Genomic DNA, 17,018 nt, shown 5'->3' with positions numbered 1-17,018 from the left:
ACAATGTAGTACCCGGCGTGTACAGTCCTAATCAACCCAAGACGCTACAGCTTCGACACAGAGCAGACAGCAGACTACGACCGCATCGAGCCGCCACGCTCTTGCTCCCCGAGTTCAGACACTCACAATTCTCAATCGAGCCGCCACGCTCTCCCACATAGAGCTCCACGACTCCGGCCTCACTCAGCTCTCTGCTCTGCTCCAGGCTTCGTCTCAACGTCTGCGACACTGCTAAATCCAGAGACACATCCGCCGACTACGCAGTTCACTTTTTCGACCACAGTTACCAGCAGCACCGCCACCTACGACAACGGACGATCCTGTACGACCTCCCACCCTACAAACCCAGTTACCAGCCGCACCACAACCTGATCCTACGACGACGGACGATCCTGTGCGACCTCCCACCCTACGACCCCAGTTAGATGACATCAGCGAAGAGGAGGAAGTTAACTTTGATGGTTATGTAACGCGAGCAGGGCGTACAATTCACCGACCAGCTAAGTTCCTTGATCAAGTATTTTTCCTTTCATCCCCTGGGAGGGGGAGTTCTGTAGCGAGTAGATTATCCCAATAATATACTCGCTCCAAATGCTTTGTTAATATTCCTGTCAACCTTTGGAGATGAATGAGGTGAGGCGTTGCCCGGGCATATAAGCAGCAGAATAGCAAACATTAACCAGAGTCTACTTTCAAGTGTGGTCTAGAGCAGACACTTGCGAGATACTGTACCGACGCTCAGTGCGCTCAACTCACACCAAAGTATCACCTGTGTACTTCTGTATATTCGACCAAATATATATATAGTATCTTAGTGTCTGTGTTTATTGTCACCATACTTTACGTAACAATAGAACCGTTACACAAGTATCTCGAGGAAAATGTACTTTCTTGTAAATAAATAAATAAATAAATAAATAAATAAATAAATAAATAAATAAATAAATAAATAAATAAATAAATAAATAAATAAATATATAGGTGTCATGGCTTGGTGCTTTCTCCTCACAGTTTCCTTGCCGTTGTTTACCTGGAGGCCGCGTTCGAGTCCCGAGCACCAAGTGAGGACTCGTCACCTGTGTGGCGTTAGTGTCTAATATTACTCTATGCTCTCTATATAGACCGTCTTCCAGGAATTTTTGATCTAATCAGCAACCTGACGTGGACTACATTAAGGATTATTTAGAAGTGTTGATAATCTATAACATCGGTAATATATATACTATAACAATACAGTGTTTAATAAGTATTAGAGAAGATGAAAAGAGATGGTTGTCAAGGTATGAGTAGTGGTGTTACCCGTGTGTGTAGCATCACCTGAGGTATATATATATATATATATATATATATATATATATATATATATATATATAAATATAAATATATATAGATCTATAAATATAGATATAAATAGATATAGATATAAATATAAATATATATATATATATAAATATAAATATATATAGATCTATAAATATAGATCTATAAATATAGATCTATAGATATAGATCTATAAATCTATCAATTTTTGTAAAACCTCTTGTATGTATGTATCTTACCTGAATAAACTGAACTGAGGTATGTGAACGCGGCCATGTTGTTGTGGTGAGGTAACCCGTCCTCCTCCTCCACGGCCTCCCTTATATCCCCACTATCTCCCTTAGTTGATTGACAGTTGAGAGGCGGGACCAAAGAGCCAAAGCTCAACCCCCGCAAGCGCAATTAGGTGAGTACTATTACACTCCTACCTTACCTAGTTTACCTGAGGGTAAGACACTTGTTGACACTCGGGTACACGCTACAACTGCCTTAATAGTGCACAAAGGCCCTCAAGGGTCATAGAAACGGTTGGCTACATTTACTATCACCTAATGCCTTTGTTCACCTGGAACTTGGTACCCAGGAGTTTTTAGTCAGCTTGTGTGATTGCATCCTGGGGAGGGGGTCAGCAGGTGGAATTTGTGGGGGAGGATTCTATATAAGCATAACGTGTGTATACTTGAGGACCACAAACACAGTGACCTCGACTAGACTCTAGGACAGGAAGCTGGCGGCTTGTCAAAGGTCCCTCTATTTGATCAGATGATTTTGCCAGCTGAATTTTTATAATTCGATAGTTTTGGCATCCATGACTTTGGCAGGTAAGCAGTTCAATGGGTTTATAACCTGCCCGAAATGCTGTGCGTGTTAGTGGCTGTGCAAGAAGGTAAAAATACCAGTCTTATGTAATCTCGCGATCCCATCATACCTTCTTGTGAATAAAATGTATTATTATTTTTATTATTATTGTGGGTGGAAAAAACATCTCCAGTTTTCAGGCCTACATTGTGGTTGGTTGAGCTGGAACCTGTTGCTCCTTGTTTGTGACCTTTTGAAGAAATTATCCGGATCAACATCTCCCATACTGTTCAGTATTTTAAAAGTTTCAATAAAATCCACCCTGTCATGCCTGGTCTGCAGTGCTGTTAACCCGCTGGACTTGTGATCCTGTGGTCCCTTGGTCGATCCCGGGCGCCGGCGAGAAACAATGGGCAGAGTTTCTTTCATCCTATGCCCCTGTTACCTAGCAGTAAAATAGGTACCTGGGTGTTAGTCAGCTGTCACGGGCTGCTTCCTGGGGGTGGAGGCCGCGAGGACCGGGCCGCGGGGACACTAAAAGCCCCGAAATCATCCCAAGATATCCTCAAGATAACCCTGTGGCCCTCAACTGTTGCTGATACGAGAGTTGACTTGGCTCTGGTAAGATTTGTGTTGCCTGGTGTTGCACCTTCTCCAGAGCTGCTATGTCCTTCTGACGATGAGGTCTCCTTACTTGGATACAGTAATCCAGGTTGGGACACACCAGAGATTTATACAATTGAATTACTACCTTCTTTTCCTTAAAGTCAAAGATATGTTTGATCATTCCAAGGGTTTGGTTAATTTTTGTTTTTGTTTTTCTGTTTGTATTGCCACTCTGAATCCTCACCCCTTAAAGTGACTCACTGTCTTCTGTTGCGTAGGTACTCCCTTATCCATTGGAGTACTTTCCCTTTTACTCCTGCTTGCATCTCCAGCTTATGCACTAGTCTCCTATGAGGTACTGTGTCAGAGGCTTTCTGGTAATCCAAAAATGTGCAATTTGCCCAGCCCCTCTCTTTCTTCCCTAATTTTTGCCACTTGGTTGCAGAATTCAATTAATTCTGTGACGCAAAATTTGCTATCCCATTTGTGTATAAGACTAGCCATTATATAACCCTGCCTACCAAACACACGACAAAACTACCACATTGCTACAATGCTCGAACAAGGTTTAACACCCAACAATTGTAAAAATCAATATAGCAAGTTGTAACAACGTTCTAATATGTCATAAAAAACATTATAACAAGATGTAACAACTATATTACAAGTTGTAACAAGGGAATCGTAGGGACAGTTATGTTGAGTGTTTGCTGGATGATGCCTGTCTGTACTTCAACCTCTATGTACCATGTGATTTGGGCCCTAATATTTGTTAAAGCCTGCTAAGTTATGGTATAAATTAATAGCTCAAAATCCCCTAAACCTCTGTCAGAACATAGCGGCCACCTCACATCTACGATATTCAATATAATACTTTAAATTGTTTCAGGTAATGAAGAAAAACTAAAGGCACAAAGAGGCAGATTGTGTGATAAACTGAAAGGAAAGATACAAGCAAAAAGTTATACTGTGACGCGAGAACATCAGGAACCACCACCAGAATGGTTAGTAGTTGTCATATAATTGTCGTACTGTATTTCAATAGTGTGTAATGCTGAATAAGGAAAAAATACCAAGGTAATTCTTGTGACTTCTACAGACTGCCAAGATGTGGGACGTCGAGCAACTCTCACTTACAGTCAGCACTCGAGCAACCCCCCCAACTTACAGTCAGCACTCGAGCAACCCCCACATACTGACAACACAATGAAACCAACACTGTTAAAGTTACCTTCACACATGGCATATTATTCCAAGTTACTATATGTAATGTCCTCAAGGTTTTCAGATGTCAATGGCTTGTGTGTATATTTGTAAATTTCCAAACTTAACCCTTTAACTGCGCAACACATCATATGATGTGTTCAGTGACTTGCAGCAACTTGTGCTCCACATCATATGATGTATTGGAGTACTACGCAAGATTTAAACAGCCCGTGGATACACGGGGTTCACCACACCTTCATCAGGGCTCTTGTAAACAGACGCCGTTTTTAAACAAAATAGTGGGCCAAATTCCCGGGTGTGAGGGGCCTCAATATTGAGTGAGCTACCAAGCCTGACGCACGCAGCATGAGCTCACAGCCCTCCTGTTCAGCTTGTGACCACAGCATCGCCTAAAAATGCCATAATATACATGTTCATGCTATTATTTAGCTATGATATTATTACAGAAGATCCCTGACTGTGATAAAAATGACCAGGATTCTGATAATAGCAGAATTTTTGTGATAATTAGTGCTGTATTGGGAGGAGTAATCTTGGTGGGGAGGGAGGTAGCGTTGTCTGCTGACTGTGTGTGACCACCTTTTACTGTCTGGACTCACTATACCAGCTTAGTTGTTTGCTATGGTAAACAAAACATGCAGATACTTGTATATAACATCTGTATATAAAAGCAAAAACAGTATGGTGGGAGGAGAATGGTGGCGAGTCAGGTGAGGTGAGGGAGGGAGTGGCAGCCAGTGGCGGGCTGCCACTGGCTGCCACTTAGCATACCAACTTAGTGGTTCATTATGGTGAACACGAATGTAGATACTTATATATAACGTGTATATACAGTGTAATAACAGCAAAAGGAGTGTGGGGGAGAAGCCATTTTGGTGTTGGGTGTGGCAACATCTGCATGATCTGTCATGTTGGTAGGGGTGGCGACTATGCTCTTTGGGCATTATACCAGCTTAGTTGAACAGTTATGGTGAACAAAACATGTAGATACTTATATATAACGTCTGTATATAGGGTAATAACACCACAAACAGTGTTGTTGGGGGTGAAATTTTAGTATGTCTGACCTTGAATGTGTGAGGGAAGCAGCCGCCACCTGACTGTGTGTAGCGATGTCTCTTAGTGTCTGAACTAACTATATCAACTTAGTTACTTACTTACTTAGTTGTACTTAGGTGAACAAAACATGCAGATACTTATATATAATGTCTGTATATAGTGAATAAAAGCAAAAACAGTATTGTGGGAGGAGAATGTGGGTGAGTTGAGGGAGGGAGGATGTAGCAGCCAGTGGCGGGCTGCCACTGAGCATGCCACATTAGTGGTTCCTTATGGTGAACATGAATGTAGATACTGTACTTATATATAACGTTTGTATATAGTGAATAAAAGCAAAAACAGTATGGTGGGAGGAGAATGTGGGTGAGTGAGGTGTTGAGGGAGTGAGTGGCAGCGAGTGGCTGGCTGGTGTGTGGTGGCCACTCCTCGTTGCTTTTTGACTCATAATAGCAACTTAGTGGTTCGTTATGGTGAACAAAACATGCAGATACTTATATATAACCTGTGTATATAGTGTAATAACCGACAAAGTATTTGTTCACTGCTTGATGAACATAATACAGGGGTACCTCAGTTTAAGAGTTTAATTCGTTCCTGGAGATGGCTCGTATTCCGAAAACTCGTATTCCAAAGCTAATTTCCCCATAAGAAATAATTTGAAATGAATTAATCCGTTCCTGACTACCCCAAAAACCCCACATCAAACTAAATTTTTATACCTAATTCATCTAAATAAACCAACAAAACTGTTCAAGTTATTACTTACCCTTGCTGAGGACTGCTGTTGGTGTATGGAAGATGTGAGGAGGAAGGAGGAGGAGAGGTGTTACTGTTTAGAAGGGCAGTCCCCTTCCATTATAACATCAGGCAGTGAGGACTTCACTGGTATGCACACTCTGGCACGTTTTGCCTGCATACCACTAGGACCTGCTTGTTTTACTAAGAATCTGTCTAAAGACACTTGTTTTTCCCTACATTTTAACACTTGTCTGTATTAAGACATCACATTGTTATTTAAAAGGTCAATGCAACGGCCTGCTACAGCTTTATCTGGGTGAGTTTTTTCAACAGAACTTTGCAGTTCTTCCCATACTTCACATATTTTCTTAATCAAGGGACATCCTCTACTGCCTCTACTCACAGCTATTTTCTTAGGTTGAACCTTACCAATGGCTTTCTTGAGACCCATGGCGAGATATATAATGACAACTTTTATGCTCAAATGGCCAAAAAACCGACAAAAAACTGTAAATCCTTGTGAAGAATTCAGGTGGGATAGTCACTGGGCGCGAGACATTGGTAAACTGAGGCGCGATCGCCATGCGCTAGTCGGCCTGTACACGTATCAACAAACTCGTGTTCCGAGGTAACCCTCGCCTTCCGAGACACATTTTCGAGGAAATCCTGCTCGTATTCCGAAAAACTCGCATACAGGGACACTCGTGTTCCGAGGTACCACTGTAATTGAATCGACAATATGCACACCATATTTTTGAGTATAGCGATGATTCTCTCATTTTATTATATAAATATATCACACTACACACTATTGAATAATATTACAGCAAAAAACTACGAAAAATCAATCGGAGACATTGAAATAATTAGGTAATTGTCTCTTTGTGGCCACTCCTGCCTGACAGCTGGCGAGCAACAGACCGTCTGGGACGCACGCTGAGTCAGTGCCTGTTTTTTGCCAGACTTCCCCATCCTATTGCGGGCAATATATGCCACTTACGATTTTTTTTTTATTTTTCCCATGATCAGAGAACACAAATTAACAGGTTTAGAAGGAAAAATATATTTTTTTTGTTTGTATGTGCCTGTGGGTGACAAATGCTAAATAGCCCAGAGCCACACAAGGGTTAATATCTAATACCTATATCTCTCTTGTCAATTCAGAAGACAATATAATACTGTACCATACAGAATATAATTTGCATTTGTGGTGGTTTTGTAACATTTAAATGTGTGTGCATTTGGTGTGAGGTATCTAGCCTTAGTTGACTGTTATGAAGATAATAAGTTTATATAAGTATCCTCATCAGTCCTAGTAAGTGACATTTTAGCTAAAGCTGGTACAACGACAGCTGTATATTTTCCAGGTTCCACATTCAATCCTTTATTGCCCAAGTGGATGAACACTGTTCCTTTGCCCTGTTCTCGTATCCCAGCTCCTCTTGTATCGTTTCCGAGTTCTTGGCACTTTTACCTGATATGTTTTACTCTTTTGGGTGTTTGATAAATTGTACCATATTGTATTCACAAATATTTTTTTATTTTATATTCTTTGCAATTTTGTTAATTTCAGAATTGAGAGGAAGGAATAGTTGAATTTCCATAAATATAACTTTAACATCTGCCATTTGAATTTAAATGTAAAAAAATATATTTTCAAATTAAAAATTTGATTACCATTATTTTTCATATTCACCATACATTATTCAGAACTTACACAGAACTCATATTCAGAACTGAACTCTGAATATTCCTGTGTGGTTTTTATTTTTAACTGCTCTCCGCCTTCATATGGTTTTGAGGATTACATGTGATCATATGTACTCTTGGATTTACTTATACATTAACTACCAGGTGTATTCTACTCTGATTTTGTATTTGTCATTACTGTACCTGTAAAATCATTTGCAAAGTATCACATTTATTATAATATATGTAATGCTGTTAGTTGTCAGGAATGTAATTGTGGGGTGTTCATTTTTCTCAAACAGTTCAGCTTCAATATGTTTGGAGAGCCGCTGCAGCCACGGCCTTTCAACACCCACTACCGCTGCTACTCCTGTCTCCATGTTCCCCGGAGACAAGCAGGCTGTGGAGAATGGTGGCAAAAGTAAGTGTGAAATTTAGTCAACGTTTATGAAACAAATATCAGTTGGCACTTAGCAAATTGCATCTTAATGAGCTTATTTATATTTTACCTGGATATTATAGTTACCAGCACAGTATGCCTTTTGAAGCATGATAATTTCTGTAGTTCATTCCCTTATACTAATCAATCATTCAGTTAATAAATGTATCCATAAAGTGGTCAATTATTAAATTTGTTTGAGATTTTGTATTCATATAAAGTTCACATATATGTATTGTATACAATGCTAACAAAAGTGGCTGCTTCTGCAGATTTTCTACATCTTGGGATTAATATAAACGTTGTCCAGTATATGTTTGAATTTGTCCATTTATCAGACGATTAAAGAGGGGGAATAATTCTTCTTTGCACATTGACAAGCAATTATACTTGCTCGTCATCATAATTGTTCTCGTATTTATGATTTCACATTATTATACACTACTACTATTTCTGTTTTCAGTTATTATGCCCCCTTCAGCTTTGGATGTCCTAACACGTCTAATATTGTATACCCAATGCTATTTAAGCTTACAAACCAACGGGCAAATAGACACACGCATTGTGGAGTACTGGAGTTTGTGGCAGATGAAGGAAAAGTGTATATTCCATATTGGGTAAGTTGGTTCTTAAGGTTATTGTCTATTGTATAAGCTTAGAAGCTATAACTTTCTAAGTACGATCGTCTTGTGCAATGCAGTCATCAAATGATGATATACAGTTTGTGTCACTGTTTGAATAGCATTGTTGCCCATATGGTTCCAATATCTCATTGGTGTCTCCAAACTGTTATGAGAGATGCCACAATATAATGTAGAGCCAGGCATACTTCAAGTCCTGGCCCCTCGTCTTGCATGATTTTAGCACTTACCGAGGCTTGCATAATGCTCTTCACTGTATGTTATAGTTATTGAATGTCATTTTTGTTTTTGCATATAGATTCCTTACTTTTGAATATATTTCATATCAACTGTTGCTGCCAACAGTATTTATGTTTTGTACTTCCCCCCCCCCCCCAAAAAAAAAAATTCCTAGATTAGCAATTTCATATACATACAGTACCATATTAGGACTAAGATAGCATATCTTATGGGTGGCCTAGGATTATTTGGACAGATTGGGTTAAGTTGTTTACTTTTCCAGTATTTCAGTGTCATTTGGGCTAATTAAATAATACAAAAAGTGACCTTTTTGGGGTCCACTGGTCCATTTTTATACATTTGGCCAAATAGTTGCTACAAGTACTATCATTTTAGGAGGATTGACTGACCATTTTGTCCAGGTTCATGAGAGCAAATTAAGAGCTACAAAAAATAAAACGGCTGAACGTTAACATATACATCAAGCTGGAAGAAGACAAGAGTGTAACTTTAACCATTAAACCGCACAAAACATTATATAATTGTGCAAGTTTCAGAAACTGATGTTATGTCCAAACACTTTGTTGAAACATCAGTTTCAGAAACTGATATGTCCACAAATTTTTGGTGCATAATCAACTAGGCAAATACTCCAACTTTGTCTAAATGATAGCCAACGTAACTTGAAAAACAAGAAAATAAAAAATATTTTTAAAATCTAGTATTGAAAACTTCATATTTCAACTTTGATCTTTTAAGGGTCGGGAACAATTTCATTAGTATTTCCCCATCCATGTATTTAAAAGCAATTCTAAAATTGAAAAGTGTAGCAATAGGCTCCATGTACAATGTTCTTTGTGATCCTCAGGTGACAGTTTTGTATCTAGAACCACCCCTCAATCTTTCTTAATTAGAATTCTTTATAGCATTCACACATTTGTAGGTTGTGTGTGGCCTATTTTCTCTTATTCACAATCCATGTGACATTTCATCACATTAAATTCCATTTGCCAAGTTGTTGCTCCATACACTTACTTTGTCGAGGTCTTCTTGAAAGGGCATGGCAATTGTGTAAGTTTTCTGGTCTTCCCTAGTATCTTAGCATCATGAGCAAAGTTGCTAAGATCTATAGACCCATCTCTAGATAGGTCTATAGATTGTCTATGGATAGATATAGATTGTCACCAATTTCAGTTCAAACTAGGTTTTCCCAAAAATGCAGCTATTTTTTTATTCTATTTAGAATGTTTACAACATTAATTTGATGTAGAGATTCCACTACCCATCACTGCAACCCGTTCTCGCACTTTCGTACAGTCAATATTGACTTATTAAATAAGTGCACATGTGACATACTAATTTATTGTGAATATTTTAGTTTACCTTGAAAAGCTTCTTATACAGCACCGACCTTACCTAACCTCCTTAGTATGTTAAGATAAGCATCTTATTGCTTCGTAATTATAATTATTACTTAACCTATACCTATAATAGGTTAAGTAATAATTGTAATTAAGAAGCAATAAGATGCTTATCTTAACATACTAAGAAGGTTAGGTAAGGTCAGTGTTTTTTATGAAGCTTTTCAAGGTAAACTAAAATATTCACAATAAATTAGTATGTCACATATTCACTTATTAAATAAGTCGATATTGACTGTACGAAAGTGCGAGAACGGGTTGCAACCCACCACTCATTGGTGTAAACTCCTACATTCCCTATGATATTGAAGGCTGGGTCAGAGATACATCTGCCACAAAAGTAAAATTGGTACATGGCAAAATGATAATGGTGCAAAAGGCTTTGTTATGATATTTGATGGTTGAATGTGATACATTTTTGGGGGGAATTAAAAATATTCTATTCCATATACAGTATTGATTTGTATTTTTCTTTGACAGATGATGAGGAATCTTCTCTTGGATGAAGGTGATCTTGTGCATATTGAATCTCAGTCTTTGCCTGTTGCCACTTTCTCCAAGTTTGAACCTCAGAGTGTGGAATTTCTTGACATAACAAATCCTAAGGCTGTTTTGGAAAATGCCCTGCGCAATTTTGCATGCTTAACCTTGGACGACGTGATTGCTCTCAACTATAATGACAGAATATACGAGATGCGAGTTCTAGAAGTAAAGCCGGGCAATGCTGTTAGCATCATTGAGTGTGATATGAATGTAGAGTTTGCCCCTCCAGTTGGCTATCAGGAGCCAGAGAGAATGGATAGTGCAGCAGCTATGCCTGAAGATGACAAAGAAGAGATGATTCCTGAACCCACAGGATTTTATTCGTTCCAAGGCTCAGGAAACAGATTGGATGGTAAAAAGAAAAATCTTGAGTTGCCTCAAGAAGAACTGTTAAAGAGGCTTCCAAGGCAGCGAGGAATTCCTGACTATGATTATGAAGTTGGGTTAATAAAATTCTGGAGAAAAGCCCACAAAAACAAATGATGTCGAGACAAAAGTTGAAGAACAAGAGGAATTCGAGTCTTTCCAGGGTAAAGGTACTTCCTTACGAGAAGCTAAAACTAGAAAATAATATGTAATTATTAGTGTAGTCACTATACTGTACTATTGTGACAATTACTTATTCTTGCATACTGTATCTTTACACGAGACTATGCTTGAGAAACATTTAAAATAAATTTACATTGACTATTCTTTATTCATTACATAGACTTCTTGTTGTAAGGTTCCAAGTGTTTACTTTGAGAGACTTTCATTCAATATCTGCACATTTGATGGTGCTACATAGCCTTCCCGGTTTGGTGCCTTCTTTTGATAATTACTTACGTACTTTCATTCAACATCAGAAAATTTTAACTCGATTCATATACTGTACTGTAGTTCGTCACTATCCATTACCTTTTTTACAATCTCTTGCGCATGATGTTCTGTACAATTCATGCAGGGTTACCTTTTGTCATCCTAACTTCTGAGTGAAGTGACAACATTCTAGACATGTTAAGGTGTTAAGCTATGTTAATCCAGAAGAAAAGTGTCAAACCCCTCTCAAGCATCACCATTTATAAGCTGACCAAGATGAATGCAAACATCACAATTTACAGGAAGTCGCTCTTCCTTGACCAAACCACATACTAGAAAGTGAAGGGACGACGACGTTTTGGTCCGTCCTGGACCATTCTCAAGTCATGATTGTCAATCATGACAATCGACTTGAGAATGGTCCAGGATGGACCGAAACGTCGTCGTCCCTTCACTTTCTAGTGTGTGGTTTGGTCAACGTACTTCAGTGACATTATTGTGACTCCTCGTCCGCTCTTCCTTTTCCATGCAGCTGTTTTGTGCATCGAGAATGTTAGCTCAATGTGGCTACCTTTAATTCTTATTATTTGGTACTGGTATTTTTAAAGTACAGTACTGTATTACATATTAAAACTAATTGCACAAATTATACGAAAAGCACTTTCGAAATTATGATGTGCTAACATATTCCTCCTCCTCTCACATTTCTATTTGCCTTACTCTATGAATTTCCAACTTATTATCTCTGAAATTGATTAATTTAATATTTACACATCCAATACATGAGTTGTCTGTTGTAACCGACAAATCATTTATGTTCCATGTGACCATCGCCAACTCTCTTAACATTGCAATATAATGTTCAAAAGAAAAGACTGCTCAGTTACCTTATCAACTGGAATATAATGTTTCACCTTCATATAAATGCAGTATATTGTATTTGCCTTATTCATTTGGGTTTCTTGCTCTTCACCCCCTTCCTGTCCAGCTCGTTGCTGCCGTGAGGGGGCTTGGTGGGCGGCTGCTAGAGTGTGATGCCCCTTGGGGTGGTCCCCTGTCCTTTTGTAGCCTTGTGCTCCTGCTGCTGTCCACACACATTTTGCTGGACACCTTTTCCTTCTGTTTCGTTTTTCTCCCCCTCTTCTCCTTTCTCATTGTCATTTCCCGCCGACCTTTTGCCTGTTTTGATTCTTATTTCAGGCTTCTTTTATTTTGACGTCCAGGTGTTTGAGGAGGCATACTCTTGCACCCTTAGAACTGTAGTACCCAACGTCTCGAACGAGGGTGACCCTTTTATTGTCAATCCTCCTTTCGTCACTGAACCCGATCTCGACGGACTTACGGTTCTTAAGGTGGCGTTTGTGGGGCGTATACTCACGATGCATCCCTGGGGGACCCCGGCATGATTGGTGATAGCTTCTTGTTGGGTGTCCTGCCTCTAATTGTGGCTCCATGGTGGGTGTGGGGGCACATTCGTGACATGAACGAAAGTCACATGAAAGACACACGAAAGTCTTTCCTCGTTTTTATGGCAGATAATGTTTCCCCTGTACCTTCTCAGGCTCATGGGGTGGGTGACCAAGCCCCCGAGTTGGACTGTGTTGGAAGACCAGGCCATGTAGCCCCCGCTACATTGGGCCCCGACCTTGCTCCTCCTTTGACCCTCCTGACTTGTATTATTCTTGCCGGTGCCAGATACTCCTGTTCAGGAGTACATTCCCTCTCCTAGACTTTGCAATAAGTGTTGGAAGTTTGGGCACGGTGTCCTCAAGTGCACAAGTACTGTGTATCTATGCCCTATGTGTGGGGACGATGATCATTCTAAGTCCGAGTGCACTTCTCCCCAGGCTCGCTGCCTCAGTTGTGGCGAGGCCCACCCTGCCTTCTTGCGCTTGTGTATACACTGGACATTACAAACTCGAGGAAGCCGTCCTCAACTTGAAACACCGTGACCGTCTGACTTTTCCTGAAGCGAGACGCCAAGTTCAGTCGTCTCGCCCCTTTCGTGGGTATATCCTACACTCGCGTGTGGCGTTCTACCTCTCCTCATCCTTCCCACCTTCCTCAGTCTCACAACCGTTTCCAGGCCTTAGACCCGACCATGCCCTCCACCTCCTCCCCTATTCCTTTGCTTCCTGTCCCGAAAGGTCTCCCTCCTGGTTCTCCACCTGGAGTTTTCCCCCTTCCTGCCCAGTCCACCATGTCTCCTATGTCTTCTTTCCCATCTCCCCCCACTCTTTCTTCCCAACCCTCCCCCCAGTCTCTTGACCCTCCACGCCGCCTGTCTGTCCAGGCTGATATCCATCATCCTCCCAGCAATCTTCGTGTTGTTCGCTCCCATTCCTCTTCTCCTGCTGAGACCATTGAGTCTGTCGCCCGGTACATTGTTACTGAAACGCCTGTCTCTTCGTGTCAGAAACGTAAGCCTGGCTCCTCTCCTCCTTCATTAAGAAAATGTGTGAAGTATGGGAAAAACTGCAAAGTTTTGGTGAAAAAACTCACCCAGATAAAGCTGTAGCAGGCCGTTGCATTGACCTTTTAAATGACAATGTGATGTCTTACTACAGACAAGTGTTAAAATGTAGGAAAAAACAAGTGCCTTTAGACAGATTCTTAGTAAGATAAGCAAGCAGTGAGCCACAAGCAGGTCCTAGTGGTATGCAGGCAAAACGTGCCAGGGAGTGCACACCAGTGAAGTCCTCACTGCCTGATGTTATAATGGAAGGGGACTCCCCTTCCAAACAGTAACACCTCTCCTGCCTCCCTCCTCCTCACCATCTTCCATACACCAACAGCAGTCATCAGCAAGGGTAAGTAATAACTTGAACATACTTTTGTAGTGTATATTTAGATGAATTAGGTATAGAATTTAGTTTGAAGTGAGGTTTTTGGGTAGTCAGGAATGGATTAATTCATTTCCCATTATTTCTTATGGGGAAATTCGCTTTGGTTTACGAGTTTTCGGATTACGAGCTGTCGCCAGGAACGGATTAAACTCTTAAACCGAGGTACCCCTGTACCAGTACAATCAAAGCAGGGCAGCTGCGGGGCATCCGGAAAGGCAACCAACCTCGCATGTTGCTGCAACCTAAACCTTGCATGCAACGCTAAAGCTGCCTGCACCAGAATATCAGTCTCAGTGGACTGGGTGAATGGAGTACAAACAAAGAACACCACTCGCAAGACTCCGGGTCATAGGTGTCACTGACCCCAACAAAGGCAGACGGTGAGTGTCACCATGAGACAAGGGGACAAAGCAACCTTCAAACTCGCACAAGGCTGAGGTGAATTCTGAGGTCTCCTCCATAGGACCACTGAGCCCCAATGAGGGTTTCCAGAGCCCTTAGGCTGACTGCTAAGGGAATCCAAGGCAAGGTACTGCTAACCGGTTATCTCAGAGCTACCAAGCAAACAAACTAAAAGCTGAACCTCTGCGACATGTACAAGTACAGGGAACTAACGGAGGGCCACCAAAATCCTACAAGTTGTCCAACCACACCCACCAGGCAAATTAAAACAACAACAAAAGAAAAAACCCCGCAAGAGCACAACGTCTCCAGGTGAACAGAACCGGTCGCTATGTGTACATCAAACAGCAACACAGTTCCTCGCGCCCCAACCAGTGATGAGACTACCTCCTACCCAAGGGCAAACAGGAGTAAGAACCACCCCAGCTTAACCCCCTAAGGGCGGGCAATCACCGAGCAGCAACAAAACCACGAGGAGGTAGTTCCCGAACGGCTCAGGGAAGATAACCCTGAGGCTGCAGGGGCAGTACTTACAAGGCACCTAGGGAAAGTGGCATTAGGTGCATGCAGCCCCAGTACTCTTGTATTACTCCTGGCTCACAGACCACCACAGAGCAATACCACCACTAAGCAGCTTTGTGCAGAGTGGAGCCAGAGCAATTGACCATTTGCCATCCCAATAGCGTGTGAACTGAGGAGAGTTGCTGGTGTAGAGGTCTGGGACCCCCCCACCCACCATCCCCCTCCCAGGGAGAGGGACGGGGGGCTGCGAAGACAGATGTGCGGTGGTTGTAGTGACGTCATGTTTGTTTCCTTGTTTTTGATTGGGAAGTTCTGTTTGCTAGTTCGGCTTTCGGTTTGCAATTTTTGACCAGCAGTACTTTGTTTTGGAAGTCCTACCTTTCTGGGTGCCTGACCTGGTAAATGGCAGACAAAGACTGCTTCCAAGTACACGGGGGGTGTCTTTAAGCCATTGCTCCTCGTGCCTCTCTTGAGGGGTCCAGGTTCTGGCTCTGGTCTCCGGTAGGCCTCGAACTCTATCGATTCACTGTTGCCACGGTCTTATACACATCAGCCCGGTATAGCTCTGGGGAGCCAAAGGGGCTCTTCACAGAAAAGTATTTTTAAATTTAATTAAGATTTTATTTTATTTTTTAAGGTCTCATATTGCAATACAAAATTCAAAGTGTAACATTGCTGTACATATTTAGTTATATTTTGTACATATATGCGTATCTCAATGAGTTTTGGTCCTAAAAGACACCCACCATAATTGCCAGAAATTTTAAGTTGAATTTGTGTTAGAACTAAGGTCAAACTATTTTTTTTCATTGTAAATCACAGCTTTGATTGCATACAGTTTCCAAAGGTTTGTGTTCAATTCCAGTATACATTCATTCCTTTCTAATAAACCTTTTCTATCCAGCCTTCCTTTCTTACTCTCAAATTACCTCAAATACTCTCATCACCTGACTACCTCCTACCTCTACCACCTCAAATACTTCTCAAATACACAAAGAAATCACATTAACATGAGGTATCCATGAGAAAGTCATTAGGAATCAAAAGGATGATTTGAACCTATGTTCTAGGTACTCCCAAGCTCACGCTTTAGACCACTTCTACCAGTGTTTTAGGGTCGTGTGTGAAAAAACTGACTTGGCTTCAGTTGGAAGCCTCAGGACCCCTAGTTTCCTTGTGGGATTCAGGTGAAACCAAAGGTTGCATTCTTTTTATCAAGCCATGTTGTAGTGGTCTAAAGGCATTTGCTTGGGAGTACCCAGAGTATAGGTTTGAATCCTCTTCATGACTTCTACCAATTTCTCATTATTATTACTGATTATTAACTCGCACACAAATGTATCTTTAAATCAAGATATAATGTGAATTTTTTTTATTATAATAAGTCAATATTTTGAAAAGATATTGCTGCACAAACTCACAAAACTTAATTTTTAGAGTAGAACTGAATAATGGTTTTGATTTTTATCTCCTGCCGAGGCCATACACATTACTTAGCCGACACAAACCTAAGAGTTGACAGCACTGAACTTAATTTCAAGCTTAAACACTTTCGTCACTGCTGGATGAAAGTGTTAACCAGGATGCAACCCACAACAGCTGCCCAACTCTCAGGTACATATTTACTACTAGGTGAACCAAGGCATCAAGTGAAAGGAAATGTGCTTAGCCATTTGTCCCATCTGGGAATTGAACCTGGGTCCCTCAATTGTAAGCCACCCATGTAGATTACTGTTCTAGAGGACCCAAT

The 17,018-nt window shown here is 40.8% G+C and overlaps 1 protein-coding gene across 1 annotated transcript; it reads left to right on the top strand.

Annotated features, from left to right (window-relative positions):
* The first annotated feature begins 1,087 nt into the window (after positions 1-1,087).
* Positions 1,088-11,388, top strand: LOC123764023 (ubiquitin recognition factor in ER-associated degradation protein 1). Its single transcript, XM_069330170.1, is given in 8 exon segments — positions 1,088-1,210; positions 3,614-3,728; positions 7,740-7,808; positions 7,810-7,858; positions 8,340-8,375; positions 8,378-8,493; positions 10,638-11,164; positions 11,166-11,388. Coding segments are annotated over 7 exon segments (906 nt in total). The 5' UTR covers positions 1,088-1,210; positions 3,614-3,725; the 3' UTR covers positions 11,272-11,388.
* Positions 11,389-17,018: the final 5,630 nt, after the last annotated feature.

Source organism: Procambarus clarkii, chromosome 23 (assembly GCF_040958095.1).
Source record: "Procambarus clarkii isolate CNS0578487 chromosome 23, FALCON_Pclarkii_2.0, whole genome shotgun sequence".
NCBI classification, from domain to species: domain Eukaryota; kingdom Metazoa; phylum Arthropoda; class Malacostraca; order Decapoda; family Cambaridae; genus Procambarus; species Procambarus clarkii.
This window is presented reverse-complemented; position numbering and strand designations above follow the sequence as displayed.